Genomic DNA, 20,846 nt, shown 5'->3' with positions numbered 1-20,846 from the left:
TTCCAGATCTCAGCCTCCTGAAACGCATGATCCACTGGTGTTTAGTTAACATTATTTTTAAAGTTGGATTCCACTGTAAAATAAAATGTTGATAACCCTTTGTTTCAGTTTTACAGTATTAAAAAGTATTACTTGCTCTGCTGCAGAAAACCATCTTTCAAACAAAAAAAATAAAAAAATACTGAAATCCAGGTAAATAACTAAATAGCAAAACCCCTTATATCTTGAATAAAGATTTCTTTATGCTAAATTGGGAGTACCTCACTGAAAAGCACTCTGTCTGTTGCTTTCTGCATCTTTTTATATGCTGTTCAATTTCCAGGAAATTTTAATCCCTGCACTTATCAAATGGGAGGATCATGCTTGTGTATGGATACTAGGAAAAACCTCTTGAAATCTTTGACTATACTGTTTTTAATCACTTCACTGTTCCTATCCTACCACCTATTTACGTACAGACTTATTACCTATTTCACTAGAGAACTAAAAGTTTCATTGAGGCAAAGCCAATGTCTATTATTTGCTGATAACATTACCTAATACTCAGCATAATATCTAGCAATTGTTTGTCAGTATCTGTTGAGTGACTGAATAATTTAAATGTTTGTTAAAAGCTGAATCTAGAGACTCTCAAGGAAATTCATTTCTAAATGAATTGGCAAGGATGTGGTTTTCAATATTGTTTATATTTCTGAAAACTTCAGTGATAACCCAGGGTCATATTAACTATGAACATTTCAGAATAGCTTTACCACCTGATCTATCACTCACAACAGGTACAGTACTGGGTGTGAGATTCTACTCTAAGACTACTGAAGCTTTATCAGTAGACCCTTGTGTTCTAGAGCATAAACATTCTATAACACTGAATGAGTATTTGCTACGTCAATATTTTCTGAAGCTTCCTCTAGCCCCAATATTACTTGTAACTGCAGCAAACTAATGAAGGCTAATCTTAATTTACTAGGTTTTATTACATATCGTCTCACACATATATTAATGTGCAGCCACCATTTTTGCCAGGAACTTTAACAGTGTGAGCTACTATTTGGGACATAAGTTAAATAAAAAGGGCTCCAACAATGGCAAACCGACAAGTCCCAGAGGAGCTCTTGCAACTAAATGGAGAACTTAAAAACACCAAAACAAACAGTGTAAGAAAAATAACCATAGAAGGTACCAAATAAGCAGAGACATAACATTTTAAATACTTCCAAATATTTGGTTTCAAAGCATAAATGGAGCATGTGGGCTTTCCAATTCTTTTCCTGCCAAGTCTCAGGAAAAACTGACCATACTGCAGTCATCTAAAACAGCTGTTAGGACTGATCTTCAAATATTTGGTTTCAAAATACAGACCTATTTGCACTTTAAGACTCAAATGCCTGCATATTACCAATACAGCACTACATTGAGATAATCTTTTAACAGCAGGCTTTGTAACAAAAACAGGTCTTTACTCATGGGTGAGAACTATTTCATATGGATGCAGCAAAATGTTAACCTAAATCCTGAAATTGATTGTCTTTTGTCTTTCTTTTTAAGACAAGGGCTGAATTTCACCAGTTACTTAGGTTTAAAGACAGACAAAATGTAGCTGGGCACCAACTGCTTATACCTATAATCCTAGTTACTAAGGAGGCTGAGATCTTATGAAGATGGATTGAGGTCAGCAGGACAGACAAATCTGAGACTCTTATCTCTACTTAACTAGCCATAATCTAGAGCCATTGCTCAAGTATTAGTCTATCAGCTGTGAGCAATGAACCAGAGGCCTTGAGTTCAAAACTCCAGTATAGGGGAAAAGGAAAGCAAGGGAAGAAGGTAGGGAGGGAGAAAAGGGGGAGAGGGAGAGGGAGAGCAAGAGGGAGAGGGAGAAGGAGAGGGAGAGGGAGAAGGAAGAGAGGGAGAAGGAGAGGAGGAGGGAAAGGGAGAGGGAGAAAGAGAATGTGAAATGTTAGGAGTCTAGAAGAAAAGAGTTTATGTCTGTTTCACTTAAAATTGTTCACTTCCTTAAATTAAGGTTTTGTTTAGTGTATTATTCAGGTGGCTAGTCAAACTTAAACCATCAAATCTGCTTAACTTTCAATTACTAGAAGGTTCAAACCACAAGAGACTTAAATCTGGAAATAAGTCAAGTGTTTTGAAGTAACCACTCTGGTGTAATTTTGGTTTTTTTCTAGGACTATGTACAAGCAAGGACATCTAGCTGTAGTCCTATACGCCTGATAGTTATCTAATACCATACAAGGACAAGGATGATCAAAATACAGCATTTTTCTACTCTTTTCAACAGATACCAATATCAATTCTGATTGATCAATTTAATTAATTGGATTATTTTAATTTTCTTTTTTTTTTTTCTGGTGCCAGCACTGGGGGCTTGAACTCAGGGCCTTGGCACTGTCCCTTAGTTGTTTTCTTTTTCTCAAGGCTTGTGCTCTACCACTTAAGCCACAGCTCCACTACTGGCTTTTTGCTGGTTTACTGAAGATAAAAAGCCTCACGGATTTCCCTCTCTCTCTTTTTTTTTGTCGATTGTGAGGGCCTGAACTCTGGGCCTGGGTGCTTTCCCTGAGCATTTCAGCTCAGGGCTAGCACTCTACCACTTGAGCCACAGCACCACTTCCGGCTTTTTCTGCTTATGTGGTACTGAGGAATCAAACCCAGGGCCTCATGAATGCAAGGCAAGCATTCTACTACTGAGCCACCTTCCCAGCCCCTCTCATAGATTTTTCTTCCCAGGCTGGCTTTGAACCTTGGTCCTAAGCTCTCAAGCTCTGAACAGCTGGGATTACAGGCATAAGCACCTGGTAACTTTCTATGGTGCTAGCCATTAAAATGATCAACCCCATTTATCAACCCCATTATTTCTCTTAAAATATTACAATTTAAATCTTCTTGAAAAAGATCAATCTAAAAAAAGACAAATGATGCCAGACATGATGGCACATACCTGTAACCTCTTGAGGCAAGAGGATGGCAAATTCGAGGCCAGCAAGACGTTGGTCTCAAAAAACAAAATATAGCTGGGTGCTAGTGGCTTATACCTGTAATTCTAGCTACCCAGGAGGCTGAGATCAGGAGGATTATAATTCTGGCGCCCAGGCAAATTAGTTTGTAAGACCTCCCCTCCCCTCAACAGAAAAACCTGGATGTGTTGGTACACACCTGTCACCCAGCTATGATGGGAAGCATAAAGAGAAGACTATAGTCCAGGCCAGCCAGAGCAAAACCTGATGCCTTACTGCAAAAATAACCAGACTAGCTCAAGGCACACTGTACAAATATAAGGAAATATCAAAACAAAAATACTTTTGGACAACTAACTGGTTCTAATAGAAATCTTGAAGAAAAACAAACTAGACCAAATAGGGCTAGAGATGTGGTTCAAGCCTGCCTAGTAAGTAGGAAGCATTGCGTTCAAACCCTAAGTACTACCAAAAAGTAAGATATAGTATAACTCAGAAAACTGTATTCGGTATGTTTATTCTTCTGATGGATATTATACAAATGGAAAGAACAAGACAAGACAACATTTAAAAGGCATGGTGTATCAACATTAATGGGGAACTGAGAACCTTTTTTCATTTCTCAACTTAGTATTCTTCCTTTACAGATAGTTATAAGAACCCTAGAACAATTAAATTCCAGGTAGATAAGAATACCCTTGTTAACTACCTACCTCTTTATGCACCTTCCAGCTGTCTACTGTCACATTGAAGAGAGCTTTGAGAGCTTCAATGGCACAGTCTGTCTCCTGAGGTGAGAGAGGAGGTCCATTATGGTCTATGGCCGATTCATACTCATCGGTCCACTTGATGCTAAAGGCACTTTCCAAAATCTGAGTTAGCAGCGGTAGTCCCTGAAGCTCATAGCGCAATTGTGATCTGATGTCGGTATGCAAAAGGGACAAGAGGAAGAGCAAGCGCAAGTCAAAGCACTTAATGTCGTTGATAAATTTTCGGTCCTTGCATTTTCTCAGGAGGTTACAGAGCTTTGCAGCAAGATTAAGTTCCAGGCTGAGCTGCTGTGCCATCTGACTGTTAAACACTATGTTACACAGACATTTTAATGACTCCACAATAACTGGGAACTCTGACACCTTCTCCAAAGAATCATCCGACTCATTTAGCTTGGCTAGTCTCAGCAGTATCTGCATATTTTCCTTAGTTGTTACAGGAACTAAAATCTTTTTGTCTCTGGAGAGAATGCGGAGTACTTCCAGGCAGGACACTTGACATGTTGTTGGGACATCCTTTACAAGGACTTTAAATATGCCTTCGCAGAGTTTCTGAAAAACAAGAATAAGTATGTGAAAAAAAAAATCATTATTTGGCTTAAATGATTTAAAACAGAATGTGTCTCTCCCAATGTAAATACCAGCTGAAGATCTGGCTTGAAAAGGGTTTTATTCTTTTATACCACAAAATAGGGGGACTGAAAGAAACCTTATATTTGGTGCACTTCTTTTACTTTACAGATAAAGACAGTATTGGGGCAGAGTAAAATAGTGGCATAGAAAGAGCTAGGCTAAGTGTTTCTTACCTTATAGGTCCATTATATTCTATATAAAATCACACAGTCTTTTAAGCTGACTCATTTCAAATGTTTTATACAGTCTTAATCCTAATATATTTTAAATATCAGGCTATAGTACTAAGTAGAAGGCAATCTGAATTATAGCTACTCCATTCCCAGAAGTAAATACTATTTATTAACACTTCAGGATTGGTTCACAGCTGGCTCACAGTATGTACTCTTATAAAATAGTTAAGAAAGTGCATTTCTGTTAGGTTTTAGTTCTTCTGAATTTACAGTTCTATAGCAGTAGTTTCATATTTCAGAAACCTAAGCATCCTCTTTAGCTAAGATCTAATAATACTTATCATAAGATAACCTCAGAGAAGAACTTCTGCTGACAAACTGATAAAAGTTAATCCAACAGTTGGGACCCAAAGAGTGCAGCTAGAATATAGTATGCAAAAAGATGATCCTACTATATAAACTAACTGCATAAAAGTGGTCCCATTGGATGAAGAAAAGCAAAAAGTCCTTTTTCTCTGGGCAGTACTCATGGCTTGAGCTCAAAGGAGACAGGATTTTAGTTCTTGGTGTTGAGTACAGATTATATAAATGTATCTGGTAGTCCTAGATCCAAATCTAGCTACCACTATCCAAGAAAAAAAAATTTTTAGATGGTCCCATGAGTGTACTCTAGTTATTTTTTTTGAAAAGTAACTATACCATTGTCATATTTAATAATCACCAATAATTTCCTCAGAATTCACTATCAGCTTTCTTTACATGTGGCAGGCCTGAGTCTCTCAATCTTAGCTTTATACATAGAGCAAGAAAAGATAATTATTCTATTGTTGGACATTTCCATACTCCATTGAATTTTATAAACAAATCAACACCACCACAAAGATAAGATTTTACAAATTTTCTGTTACCCTACCATCACACTGAAACTCTTTTAAAAGAGGCTATATAAGGTCAAGCATTATGGACTGATCGGCATCTCAGACCACGTGCAACTTCTTGGTGCAGTTTTGTTTTAAATGTAAATATGTTCTCTAAATTAAAAATGTCTGCAACAGTGCCAACTCCTATCCCTGCCACACCTGAAGGAACTTCCTTTTAATGTTTTAATATTACCATAAAAACAGTTTTAAAAAATGAATGTTATTTGAGGGTGGAGGGAAATATAGCATGCCTATTATTGGAACTATATAGAATGATATAGGATGGGGAAATGTTTCTTCTATTTCACATTTAAGACAAAATATGTAGTTTACATAATATTTCATAAATGGATATTGCGAGGGTGAAATCAGATCACTTTTAGTTCTATATAATTTTGTTCAGGAAAGAAGTCATCTACCTTCCTAATTAAATTGAGAAATAAAGAATAAATACATAATAAAATATTAATGTATGAATGTAGAGTTATATATATCTGCATATATATTTTTATTCCCCTTTTTTCTCAATCAAAACAATAACATTTTGAATTAGTGGAAATACTTTCTAACTTAGGAACTTTTCACTTTAGAGATAAGGTTTTAAGAACAAATTAAAGTCACGGAACCAAGGATAAGTATGCTTATAAAGTACAATTATAAGACAGTCTTAGAAAAAGCATTTTTTAAATGTCCATAAAATCGAACTACAATGTCCAACAGCAGGTCCCAAGCAGTTCTCTAGTGCCAATGCCAGGGATTTCCAGAAAAAAATTCACATTTTTCTTCTGAACTGAAACTAGAATAGACAATAGCAGTGGCTCTGAAACTTCGACATGCATTATAATTGCCTAAAGGACTTGTTAAAACACAGATAGTTATACCTCACCCCAAGTTTCTGATTCAGCAGATGTGAGGTGATTCTTCAGAACTAAGAATTTTATCATGTTTTCACATAATGCTGCTGCTGGTGGTTCAGAAACCATACTCTGACAGCTACTGAATTACGGTTAGCAACAAACTGACACAATTTGGAAGTTAGAGCAAACTGAGGGTAACTGGCAGATGCATGAAGAAAAGCGGGTAGATGAGCACAAAAATAGGCAGAGAAGAAAATGAAGAGGCTTAACAACAGCCTCAAAATAAGCCTTAGAAAGAGTAGAGTCCCAATGAGTAAACATGGTGGTAAGGCATGTCATGCTGAAGGAACAGCAGGGAAGTCTCAAGACAAACCATGTCTCAGGACATACCCTGGTCAATTCAGAACACATAGAGAAGAAAGGCTAGATAGATGTAACAAAAGACAGCAGTAGGAAAGGTAACAGTGGGCTCATTTCAGCTGTGGACAACAAGTATTTATGGAGGGTATTTGAAGAGGGAGAATATGACTTAGGAAGAGTAACTCAATTTTTAAAATTCTTGTAAATAGCTAGGGATGTGGCTCAATGGTAGAGTGCTCATCTGGGTTTTATCCTCAGTACTACAAATAACAAAAAACTTAAAGGACAAACACACACACACACACACACACACACACACACACACACACACACACACACACACTCACACTCACGAGAACCAAATGCTGATAGGGAAAAAAAGAACAAGGACATGGAAGCAGTGCATGCTCTCAGATGAAGAAGTCATAAAGAATACCACCTTTTGAGTCTTCTTACTTGAAGTACAAAGCACAACTTTTTTTTTTTTTCTCCTAAGTTTCTAACTTGGATAACTTGGTCAATGGTGGTATCATTTACTTCTGAGTTAGTGAATTTATTTTCTAAACTGGCAACAAAGTTGCCTGATAAAATAGTATACAGGTAGACACATCAAATAACATACATCCAAAGTCATGAATTTGGAAGAAGTCAGATCCTTTATCCCAAAACTTATAGTCAACTATTTATTGCCACATATCATTGACAAAGATACAGTAACTAACTAATTCCTGTCTGAACCTCTGCCTTTTCTCATTATTTCCTATACTTAGAATGCCTTCCAACCCTGACCTTCCTTCATTATTCCTATCTTCAAAACAAATGCCATCTTTTTCACTATCCCTCAGCAGGAAGTAATCTCTTCCAGATCTAAATTCAGAGTACTTAATCTCTATTATTGTCTAGAACTTAACACCTCTGACCTTGAATTACATTTATGGAGTCTTATCTTTCCCATCAACTTGTGGGACAGGATTTGTCTGGTAGTTTTGCTCTTCCCTATTTGCTGTCAAATACATGGAACACACACACACACACACACACACACACACACACACACACACACACACACATAGTATCACACTTTCCAAGTAGCTTGTGTTATAATGTCCTAACATTTAATGGGACATTAAAACTCCAGATTCAATCCCAGCTGCCACTTTAGGACTGAATAAAATGGCCAATTTTAATTTTTTTCATCTGCAAAATGGGTATAATATCTATTTTATAGGGTTGTTGGGGGGGATTAAAAGGAATTATTGGGTATATACTTTAAAAATAAAGTCAGTAATAAATGTTATTTATCATATCACTGTAGTTACAACACATATACCATTATTAGTATTATCAACACTCAGAAACTGCAACGTATTATAGAGTATATGAATTTCAACTGTCAGACAGATGTGACTTTGCTATTTATTTCCTGTGAGATCTAGGCAAGTTATATGGTATCTCTAAACTTCAGTTTCATTACCTGTAAAATGAGGATGATACTCTGTAAAACAATGTTTTAGTAAATGAGACAAAGGTACAGAGTAAGAGCTAAAATGATACACTTCCAAGAACAATACTTGTAACAGGACCTTAATCAATAACAGTATCTTTAAGGATAATGCTTATTTAAGAAAGCTTATTTTTTGTTTGAAAAAAATAAGCCATGTACATCTGACGTAGTATCAGTTCTCTCTCACACATGATTGCTTATCAAAAGGATTTAATGAGCAGAGGGTGTCAGAATTTTAAAATCTTAGTCAATGAGATTCAGGTAGAAAGTAGTAGATTGATTTATAATTAAGATGGGCTAATGATTGAGAATTGAAACAACAGAATTAAGATGGGCTAATGATTGAGAATCGAAACAACAGTGAAAAGAGAAAGTGAGCTCTGAAGAAGACAAGGACTAATGTTTCTTATTTACAAGAAACAAGAAAATGTAATAACTTTCCAGTTCAAACTAGAGAGAAGGGCAGGGTACACACAGCACAGGCACTGAGTTCAACTTGGCAGTAACCCTAGGATAACTAGACAAGAGCCAAAGAACCAAACTAAAGGAGTGCAATTATCAGAATCAGAGTGTTAAGAGTTAAAAGGGGCTATGGTGACCACTTAGTATTAACAAACACTAGAAGCATAAAAGGTTCTAATAAAAATGGGTTTGTTGGGAAAGAAGTTTGAAACTTATGTACTATAGGGAAAAAAATTGTTTAATTTTTCATTTACTTTTTCTTAATTTAGTTGACCACAAAACCTTAAAAAAATCTATTAACATACTTGGGACAAAGTAATATTTTGTTCCATAATACAAAAGCAGACTTGCAGAGAGGCTACATAATTTGCTTAAAGTCGTACAGAAAGTTACAGAGGAAAGAGGACTCAATTCTTATTTGACTCTCAGTTATCCTTTCTTTTCATTCTAATGATCTGTGGTACTATATAGGATATAAAGCAAACATGCATATTCTTTTTTTTGTTTGTTTTGTTTGTTTGTTTGTTTTTTTGGGTCCGGTTGTGGGGCTGAACTCTGGGCCTGGGCGCTGTCCCTCAGCTCTTCAGCTCAAGGCTAGCGCTCTACCACTTGAGCCACAGCACCACTTCCAGCTTTTTTCTTTTTGCTTATGTGGTGCTGAGGAATCGAACCCAGGGCCTTGAGCATGCAAGGCAAGCGCTCTACCACTGAGCCACCTTCCCAGCCCCAACATGCATATTCTTAATATTAAAAGTGATTCTGAGTTCATCTAGGCCTGTGAAAGGAAATACTGAGGATGGATATTTTTTTTCTTCCTTAAACTGAAGTAAATTCTTAAGCACAGTTTGTTTCTCATTTTTTAAATGTTTCTGTTCTATTTTTCTCATAGTGAAACACCTATACTTATAGTCAGCCACTTTCTCTTTAATAAGCATGGACTTTCCTCCTGCTTTCCTCATTCTGACTACAGCATTAGCCACAAGCTTAATATTTACTCTCACTCTAGTCGAGCAGTACTCTAACAGAGATGGGATAGGACCCTGCTCTTAAAATAGGCTATGTACATCCATTTTGGAGATGTGGCCTAGTACTGTGCATACTTAAAGTCACAGGATACCCTACTACACCTTCTTTAAGTCAAAGATTTTTGGGGGTGAAGGGATTTCTACATGAACATATACACATCTTATAAACCGTAAGTCACATAATTTTTTAAGACTAAAAATAAAGAGACAGTCAAATATAGTTATGGCAGGCAAGCTCCCTTATATCTTCCTAGCCTCTCAAGTTACGACTACACTCTTCTCTGATAGATGCCAGTAGATATGTATTCCATGGAGATCTAATTTTAGTTCTTAACTAGAGCTGAAGGTCAGCCACCTAAATCTGATAGTTCTAAACTTTTGTCCTCTTCACACAGTGAGCAAGCTAGCAAGCAAGCAAGAGAAAATGACAAAAGGGAGGAAGCAGAGGAAAGATGAGAGCTTACTATAATAGTTGGAAATAAACTTCCTATAATTACTTGTTGGAATAATGTTGTCAGTGCCACAAACCCAAACTATTCAAAACTATTTTTTGAAAATACTAAACAGTTAATGGCTTACTTCCAGAATGTTAAAATGTGCTTTCAATAAAGGTTGGAAAAAAGATAATTCTGGAGGTCAAATCTGGAATTTCTCAAAATGAATCTCACATATTTGGTCACTGTGTATTTATATACTTTTTTCCACAATTGTAATTCTCACTTTTTACTTAATGGATACTATCTATCTAAATGAAGCTTAATCTTACTTCTTATATTCCATTCCCAACTTCTCTTGTTATACATGTACATTTTTTAGTAATACAATCCCTTTGGCTATGTTCTATACCGTGGTGAACCTGCCAAATAGACTGAAAAGAGAGTTCCAAGCAACAATAATTAAACTGGTTTGGCTCAAGTTTCTTTGCTAATTAGCAGTCCTGAGAAAGACATGTTGCATCACCAAGAGACCATTAACAGATGGGAGAGACAGCTTAGGTATAAACAAAAGCATACAAAACAATCAGCTGCCCTTCCTTTCTTGACTGAGGGCAGAAAAACTTTTGTTTATCTTCAAACACAGAACTAGCCAACTCTGCTTCTCTTACTACTTAAGTGTCTTTACTTTTCAAGGAAGTCCTTTTCTTCACAATGCTTAGCAAAATTTTAGTCTTGCAAGTTAATATACTGGCAGATTCTGAAGTATCTGTATTCATTTCTTGCACATTAGAATTGACCAAATGAGAGAACATTGCCTCACAATCTTAAGTGAGTTCTCAGTGTAAGCTATGGTTTGCTAATGCAGTGTATTAACAAAGCTGGACAGTGAGTATTCACATAGCAACATACACTTCACATCTTTGTGACTAATATAGATCCAAGTCCTGTGGATCTCTGATCTCTGCATTTCTCAGTATATCAAGGTCTTTCCTATATATAATCTCTTTGGAGATTCCTTATTTTGTCTCCAATCCCATCTATCCTATCATGCTCAACCACTTACTCTACGGTAGTCCCTCCCTAAACTATTAGGTCTTACTTCTAGTAGTTCACATGTATAGATGACAGGGACTATGATGGTATACTGATCTATGGACTCAACATTTGTGTCCTGCCCTGGCCCCCCTCTATTCTTGTGTTGAAGCTTTAACCTCCAATGTGATGATTTTTAGAGTTAGGGCTTTGAGGATGTAACTATAGTTAGCCAAGGTCATGAAGGTAGAGCCTTGGTCTGGTAGAGTTAGTGCCCTTGTAAAAAGAGATGCCTAACAGCTTGCTTTCTTTATCTTCAGGTAAGTGCAAACAAAGAAAAAGTTAGGTGAATATATAATGAGAGAAACTGCCCACAAGTCAAGAGAAGAAGCCTCACCTTAGAATGACATCTACCTGGAGACTTCCCAGACTCCAGAATTATGAGAAATGAATTACTGCTGTTTAAGCCACCTATAGTATTTTGTTAAGACAACCTACCAAACTAAGACTGCTAAGAACACAGACAAGAGGGAATCTTAAGTTGTCTCAATGAGACAGTTTTGTGATACTAGAAGTCTTCAAAGGCACAAAATATACTACTACTACTAATATTCTTACATTCTAATATCTGCAAAGAACTGGTTCTAGGACCCCTCAGATACCAAAATCTGGGCATGATCAAGTTCCCATATAAAATATAGCATTTGACTATCATCTTGTAAAAAAGGAAAAAATGAAACTTTAAATAGGTTTATTCTAGAGGTAGAAAGTTGCAGGAATTGTGCAGCAACTGAACAATGCCAGGACTCCTGACATATATATACAGCTCCAGTGATACATGTGCCTCCAGAGATGAAAGCCACACATCTTCTTATATATTTAAAATCATGTCTAGATTACATATGATACATGATATGATGTAATTTATTTGTATCTTTTAAAGATCTATTTCACTATATGGTTTAGGGACTAAGAAGGAAAAAAAAGCTTGCACATGTTCAATAACTTTTTTCCTAAATGTTTTTGATGTAGGGTTGGTAGTAGATATAAAGCCCACAAATATGGAAGACAATTTGTATTGCAGAAAAACACAGAAACATACTAGTTGGGCTCTTCTTCCTAGATCAACTGCTTTCTGAAATTGGATCTGTAGCAATTTACTTAATCTCTCTGAAGCTAAATTTTTAACTTGTAAGACAAAAATGTAGGTATCCCAGGCTTACTAAAGTTTTTAATAAAGACACCTTTGAGAGAACATTTAAGATATAAAGCATCTTATATATTACTTAATGGGGAAAAATAAAAACAGAAGTGTACCTGGATTCAAACACTAGCTCTACTCTTTGTGGCTATGTAATATTGAGCAGATTGCTTAAGTCACTGAAACTTCATTTATTTATATTTAAAGATGACAGTAACAACTACGGCCTATAAATATGAAAAGAAATGACATATTTTATGTTTTGATGGTATGTTTTAGGGCTTGATTTAGGGCCTCATGCTTGAGATAGGTGCTCTACCATTTGAGCCCTGCTCCCAGGCCTATTTTGCTTTATTTTTCATTTATGTTTTTGCTTTTTTGCTAAAGGCAAGACCTAAGATCACGATCTTTTTACCTTAGGTCTCCCACATATCTAGTGTGACAGATCCGTGCCACCACATTCAGCATAGACTAAAATGAATACTGCCAACATTTTACCTAGACTAGACTCAGATTGTGATCTTTTTACCAACAGCTGGGATTACAGATGAGAGCTACTGTGCTCAGCGACAAGATGACATATTTTAAAACTTCTAGTATAAAACTTAGGGCAGGGTAGGAAGTAAATGCCTATTTTATCACAATGTTATCCAGATGAATAATCAGATAAAGAACACTAACAAGCAAAAATTGGCTAGACAGTTTTTACTTTTTAATGGCAAAGCCACCTAAGAAAGCTAAGTGGGATATTCTAAACTTAACAATGCAATTTTCTATCAATTCTATGGCTCCTATAGTATGTATCTGGACTTTATAGTGTCCATTACTTTTAACACTGGTGTATACAGCTTGAATGTAGGCACAGCACTGAAAATGTTCCTAATTTAAAATTCAGTGCATCCAAGTTATTTAAGGGAAACACATTCCAAATAACAAGCCACCTATTTTGGGTTAGTAAGCTATAAAAGAACATGACTCAAGAAATTTATAATATTAGGCAAATTGAACATATGTAAAATGACTAAGTAGTGCCAAAGTATCTTTTAATATAAAGCAATTTAACAGTGCATTAGAAGATTGAAGGAAGAAACAATAGAAAACTTGGCCAGAGAATATTTCTTGATATGTTGAACAGTGAATGGGGGGGGAAAATGAGGTTGAGTAGCAGGAAGGCAATCTAAAGATAAGCCAAATGATAAATCACATGAACAGAGGCAGAGAGGAATATGGTAAACTAGGAGAATCAACCAAAGCAGATAGAGTTCATATATGTGAAAAGTGTTCTAACTTAAGCTATCCAAAGCAGAGTGTCTGCTGTGACCTTCTCATTACTACAAATATTCAGTGACTATTATGACCTTAGTATGGGACACCTTGAGGGAATCACTATACATTAAGATACTCTGGGTCCCTTATTTCATTCTTAATTTTCTTGGGGTTAAAGGCCTATAGTGATGATCATCGTGGTCAGGAGAAGAGATAGAAGACCTACTTTGAGCCTTAGCTTTTCCACATATTGTGACCTTAGGTAAATCTATATCTTAGTGTTTTCATCCCAACTTTTTCATCTACATCTGGGTAAACTGGAAACACTGGAAATGTCTGATTTCTGTTTTTCATCAAATTCTCTACTTTCCTTGCCATATGATCAACATTTCTAAGCAAAAATAGTGCTACTGATAAAAAAGAAATATCATTATTTCTGGAAAAAGAATATGAAGCATCTAAAAAAAAAGCTGCACTACTTTAAAGGTCACATTCTGCACTGCATATGGCAAGAGCTTGCTTAGACATCATTTTTGTGTATGTGGTACAGGTACTAAGGATTGAACCCTGGGCCTTGTGCTGGCTTGCTTGCTAGGTAATAACTCTTAACTCTTGAGCTACATCCCTACCCTTTACTGTTTTGTTTTATAGATATGTTCTCATTAACTTTGTCTAGGATGACCTAAAGCTCATGATGCACTTGCCTCTGCCTCCTGAGTACCTGGAAGTACAGGCATGTGCTACCACACCCCGCTGACAGACATCTTCACTAGTTATCCTATGCAGTAACTTATTCTGGAGTGCCTGCCTCTCTGTTTCCTGTCAATGATGATAATCAGTTCAACAGAAAAGCTTACACTTTGCCAAGCACAAGCTCTGCACCAAATCTAAAATTCTGGATGCCTAAAATAAATAGAATTGATTCACAAGCTACACAATGAGTCAATCCAATTATTACTGAGTGGCAGTGCAGTACAGACTTCCACATGGCTTCCACACCACTGGTTTTGACAAGTAATTGTGTGCCTTTGTTTCCTTACATCTGAAATAAGCAAAATTATAGTACAAACTTTACAGCTTGTTATGATAATGCAATCATTCATATACACAGTTTGATACTGATGGACATATAGTGTGTTAGTACTTATTTTTAAAACAACACCCATTAGCAGTAAAGCCAGATTCTCCTTTTCTTAGCCACAGTCTCTGGCAACCAGTAATGTACTTCATGCCACCACAGATCTGTCTCCTGGACATTCTACATTAATGGAATCACACATGCAGCTTTCCATGTCTAGTTTCTTTTATTTAGTATAGTGGATGCTTTCAAGATCCATCTATCCACAGTATGAATCAGTTACTTTATTTCTATTGTCAAAAGATGTTCCATTGTATGGATGTAACAAGATGTGTTCACCCATTTATCAGCTAATGGACATTTGGACTGTTTCCACCTTATTATGAGTAATGCTGTGGTAAACATCTTTGTCAAGGTTTTTGTTGTTGTTGTTTGTGGTTTTTGAGGTTTGAACCAAGGGCCTCATGCTTGCTAGACAGGTGATCTACCTTTTGAACTATTTGAGCCATACCCCTAGATTTTGCTATAGTAATTTTTTGAGAGATGGTTTCAATTTTTTCCCAGGCTGGCCTAGACTGCAATCCTCCTATTTATGCTTCCTATCCTTATCCAAGAATTATGTACCACCACATCCAGCTTTTTCTGTTGAGGTAGGGTTTTGTAAACTTTTTATAGCTTGGCTGTAAATGGTGATCCTCCTCATCTCAGGCTTCTGTGGAACAAGGTTTAGCTTCTACACAAGTTTTTGAATGGACATATGCTGCCATTTTTATAACAACTACATTATAGCAACTCTATATACCTAGATATACAATTGCTAGATTATGTGATAACTGTTTATCTTTTGAGTAACTCCTTGATTATTTTCCAAAGTGTCTGCACCATTTTACCTTCTAACCAGCAGTGCATGAGTATTGTAATTTTTCTTTTCTCTTTTTGGGTGGGTAGGGGTCTGAGACTGGGATTCAAACTTGGTACTTGTAGCTGCTTTTACTCCTAGGCCTCCAAGTGTTTTAATTTTTCCAAGTTCGGGGGAGCGGGGCGGTGGCACAGGGATTTGAACTTAAGGTCTCACAGTACTGCTTGGCTTGTTCACAGATGAGGCTCTGGACTCTATTTGAGCCACATCTCCAGTCTGGCTTTTGTTGGTGGTGGTGGTGGTTGTGGGGCTTGAACTCTGGGCGTGGGCGCTGTCCCTCAACTCTTTAGCTCAGGCCAGCACTCTACCACTTGAGCCACAGCATCACTTCCGGTTTTCTGGAGGTAAGAGTCTCATGGACTTTCCTGTCCCGGCTGACTTTGAAATGTGATTCTCAGATCTCAGCCTCCAGAGTAGCTAGGATTACAGGCATGAGCCACCAGCACCCAGCTTTAATCTGGCTTTTTTTTTTTTTTTAAACTGGAGATAAAGTCTCTTGGACTCTTCTGCCAGAGCTGGCTTCAAACTGTAATCACCCTTTTGTAACCATCCTTCTGAGTACATAGGATCAGAGGTCTGAGTTAATGTCACTCAACTACATCACTTTCTTAATAGTTATGTAGTACATTCATCTTTATGCCACTTCCAACTGCCTTAGGTACTACAGCTCAGGATTATGTTTGGAAATTTGAAATTGTCTTTGCTTTGCTTTATTCCTGGCTTTATTCCTGCTTTGTGTATGCAAGGCAAGTGCTCTCTACTATGAGCTATGTCCTCAACCCTTTTGTTTTTGAAACAAGTTTCTTTTTGTCCAAGTATGCCTTGAACTCATAATCCTCATCATGTCTCTGGCTCTCTATTGGCTGAGATTACAGGAGTGTACTACCACTCCCAGATGAAATTATTGAGTCCTCTAAGTCTAACATATTTACTTTTTTTCCTCCAAGATTGTTCTAGCTATTTTGTACCTGTTGCAATTTTACATATATTTTAGAGCTTCCTTGTCAGTTTCTATAAAGCTTCAGGTACCTGGATTTTAAAAAGGTTTGCATTGAATTTCTAGATTAATGTGGAGAATATTGACATTTTAGCAAGAGTAAATCTTTCAGTCTGTGAGCATGGAATGTTTTTCTCTTCCTTTTTTTGGGGGGGGGGGGGGGAACAGTACTAGGCTTGGACTCAGGGCCTTGTCTTTCTCCACTTGTTGAACCCACCTATAGTCTTTTTTTGTTGCCAACAATTTTTGAGATAGGGCCTTGCTTCCTGCCCAGACAGGCACCTGGACCGCAATCTACCTATTTTAGGTTTGTCATCATAGCTAGAATAACAGGCTTATAGTATTACTCACAGCTTCTTCCACTTCTACCTGGGCTGGCTTGAAACTGTTGTCATTCTGATCTCAGCCTTACACTAGCAACAATGATTCATGTAGTGCATCACAACTAACTGTGGGTTGAGGCTGGGGATGTGAATGATAAATGCTGGAGGGGATACGGAGAAAGAGGAACCCTATTACACTGCTGATGGGAATGTACACTTATAAAACCACTATGGAAAGCAGTCTGGAGGGTCCTCAGAAAGCTAAATATAGACCTCCCCTATGACCCAGTCATACCACTTCTAGGCATCTGTCCTGAACAACAGGAATCAGGATACAAGGACACATGCACCTCCATGTTTATTGCAGCACTGTTTTCAATAGCCAGGATATGGAAACAACCCAGATGCCCCACCACAGATGAATGGATCCCAAAATTGTGGTATCTATATGTGATGGAATATTATGCGGCCATTAGAAAGCATAAAATAAGGCCATTCACAGGGAAATGGATCGAGCTAGAAGAAATCATGTTGAGTGAGGTAAGCCAAGAGCAAAGAGACAAATGGCACATGGTCTCCCTGATAAGTAGATGTTAAATCCAAAATGTAAGGAGATACGACAAAGTAAACAAGACTCGAGAAACAAAGAACCTCCACTCATCTGGTCAAATCATTACTAAATGACCCCATGCTGATTACCACATATATAGTACATATATGTGCACTACAACATTTTCTAGTTTTCAACACTACTTGGGAGTATCATTGTAAGACAATGAGGTGCAAAATGGTACTCCTGTTCCCTTTCAAATATTATTATTTGTGTATATCTATAAATGTGCAAACCAATATATTATAATCATTGTTTCATATACATTTGTCTTTCAAAGAAGCTGAGAGAAAAGTAAGCATACAGTTAGAACTTTTGTTATATTAGTCTTTTTACTTATCATTTCTGATTCTCCTGATTCATTCTTGCTGATTCTAGTTACCATCTGGTGTCACTTCCTTAATTCAACAGTTTGCTCACATTCATTTTTGTTTTATATTTTGGCAAATGTTATATTCCTTTATGTTATTGGTTCAACAACACATTATATACATGTTTTATTCAAATGTTTAAAATATCAGGAGAAGGGAAAAGACATGTACTTATATCGACTTTTACAATTAGCTAATTTAACTACGTTCTCTATTTTTTGCTGTTATTGTGGAGGTTATCTGCTTTCAATCTGAAGGACTTATTTTAGCACTTCTGGTAAAGTGAGCCAGTTGTCAACAAATTTAGTTGTGTTTAAATCTGGACATGCCTTTAATTGCTTAAGCCACAAGCAAGTGACTCATATCTGTAATCCGAGCTACTAGAGAGGCTAAGAATGGGAGGATTTTGGTTTGAGGCCATTCCAGGAATACTTCTTCTCAACCAATAGCTGGGCATGTGGTACATGCCTGTCATCCCAGCTATGCTAGAGACTGAGATTAGGAGGATTATGGCTTGAGGCCAGTCAGGGTAGAAAAAAATATACAAGACTTCATCTCAAGGTTAGGGCATGGTGATACACATCTGTCATGCCAGCTCCAATGGGAAGTGTAAAATAGACTGATTGCAGGCATAGGGGAGAGTAAGACCTGATTTCAAAAATAACCAGTGCAGAAAAAAAAATGGCTGGAAGTATGGCTCAGAGGTACAATGCCTACCTAGCAAGCACAAGGCCAAGTTCAACACACACACACACACACACACACACACACACACACACACACACACACACACACACACAGATATAAGACTCTTGGTTAAGGTTTTTCTCTTAGAGCGTGTTATCCCCCTACATCTTGCCTACATGGCTCAGAGGTACAATGCCTGCCTAGCAAGCACAAGGCCAAGTTCAACACAAACACAGACACAGACACACACACACACACACACACACACACACACACACACACACACACACATGATATAAGACTCTTGGTTAAGGTTTTTCTCTTAGAGCGTGTTATCCCCCTACATCTTGCCTACATTTCTGATGAGAACTCAGCTGTGAATCTTCTTGAGGTTCTTTTTTAAGTAATGAGTCATTTTCCCCTTACTGCTTTCAACATTTTCTCTTTGTCTTTGTTTTTAGCATTTTTCTATGATGTCACTATTCTTAAATTTCTTTTTGAGTTCAGTGAACTCCCTGAATGTGCAGATTTCCAATAAATTTTAAAGAGTTTTCAGCCATTATTTCTCAAACATTTTATTTTTTCTCTCTTCTGGAACTCTCATTATGTATATGTTAGGTATACATGCTGTCCCATATTTTTCTAGGAAATTCTTCACTTTTTTAAAGTCTTTTTTTCTGTTCTTCATCTGTTTATTGAGTTTGCTTCAGGTGTGATTATCCTTCCTCTTGCCTGTTTACACTATTGAATGAACTTTTATTCTAGTTGCTATACTTTACTCATCTTTCCAGAGTGCCCTTATGGACTAAAAGCAGCTTGCATTTCTGAACTGATACAGACTTTTTTTATAGTATTGATTACTTTTTAAAATATAGTTGCCTTTGGTTGCCTGAATATATTTACAAGACTACTTTGAAGTCTTTGTTAAATCTGGCACCTGTCAAATCTCAGGCAATTTCTCTTGTGTGTTTTTTTTCCTGTGTAGGGGTTGTTACTTTCTGTCTCTGCATGCCTCATACTTTGGAGGGAGAGAGTGGGCATTTTATATAATATATTGTAGCAGCCCTCACAACCCATTGTCTCAGGACTTATTTAGTGGCTGGTGGAGTTATTTTGTCCCTCTTTCCTGCCCACTGAACCCTTAATGGTGCACTCTGAGGGCACACCCTTGGAGATGCTCACTGTAGTTCTGGAATAACAGTGGTTTTGGCAGTTACCTCTGACTTTCTCTTTTCATGAACACACACAGTTGACCACAGTTAATTACCAGCTTTCCAATTTACTGTCTTCAATAATGTCCTGGGGGAAAACTTACTCCACAGACTGATCCAGTCCATTGGAGCTCAGTTGTTTGGGTTTTTTTTTCCCCCAGTAATGAAGTCTGACCTTTGTAGTTGATGTTTTCTAGGCCGGCAGTGTACCACTTGAGCCATGCCCCAGCCATTTATTTTTGATTAGGTCTTGTGGTTCTGCCCTGGCAGGTTAGACTGTGATCCTATATGTCACTCACTCTCAAAGCTAGAATTTAAATGTAACCACTACTCCCAGCTTACTGATAGAGTGAGGTCTCACTAACTTTTTGCCAGGGCAAGCCTCAAACCACAATCCTTCCAATCTCTGCCTCCTAAGTAGATGGGCTAAGAGGTATGAGCTATAGTGCCCAGACTGTTAGGGCTTTTTAGAGGAGGCAACTGCTATGGTCAGCAATTGAAATTTGTTCTTCCCCGGCTATCTCTTCCCTCTTTGTTTCTAGTAAACTAGATAACCTTCACGTGAACTATACCTCCAATGAACCTATTATCTACCACCAACTGCTTTTCATCACAACCCCCACCCGTAGGTGTAAATTTCTAGCTCTAGTGCGTAAGAAGTTATTTCCTTTGAGGAGACATTCAGACCTTTTATTAGCCTTGCTTCTCTCACTGGGTAAAATTTCTAAGCCCTGGTTATGATGCTAGAGGTAGGAACAATAGCATGCATCTTTTGAGTAACATACCCACTTTAGAAACCTTGGTTGAGATAAGGTGCAGTGCCCCAGGTTTCCTTGGTTTGCCTTTCTTGGAGTAAAGCCATGCCCACTAGCTAAGGTAAGGACAACTTAGTAACCTTAGCAGAGTAGCTAAAAGTTCGGCCCCCATTTTATAAGGATGGGCCAAATGGAAAGAAAAAGAACCCATTACTCAGCTCTACTCATCCAGAATTCGTTTCAGCAACACAAGGGAGCTGGAAGCAGGATGAGAAATGCTGAC

The 20,846-nt window shown here is 37.4% G+C and overlaps 1 protein-coding gene across 3 annotated transcripts in view; it reads right to left on the bottom strand.

Moving 5' to 3' along the window:
* Ric8b (RIC8 guanine nucleotide exchange factor B) overlaps positions 1-20,846 on the bottom strand; it is a 104,973-nt gene that overhangs the window by 69,277 nt on the left and 14,850 nt on the right. For all 3 annotated transcript variants that reach the window (XR_006149518.1, XM_042693246.1, XM_042693248.1), the window contains exon 3: positions 3,686-4,294. Coding sequence is in view for 2 of the 3 variants with exons in the window: in XM_042693246.1 (XP_042549180.1) it covers positions 3,686-4,294 (609 nt within the window). In the remaining variant the exon portion in view is untranslated. The remainder of the gene's footprint in view (positions 1-3,685; positions 4,295-20,846) is intronic.

The sequence above is a fragment of the Dipodomys spectabilis genome, unplaced genomic scaffold (genome assembly GCF_019054845.1).
Source record: "Dipodomys spectabilis isolate Male_0828 unplaced genomic scaffold, ASM1905484v1 ptg000163l, whole genome shotgun sequence".
Classification (NCBI taxonomy): domain Eukaryota; kingdom Metazoa; phylum Chordata; class Mammalia; order Rodentia; family Heteromyidae; genus Dipodomys; species Dipodomys spectabilis.
Note: the sequence above shows the minus strand (reverse complement) of the source record. Positions and strands in the feature narration are given on the sequence as shown.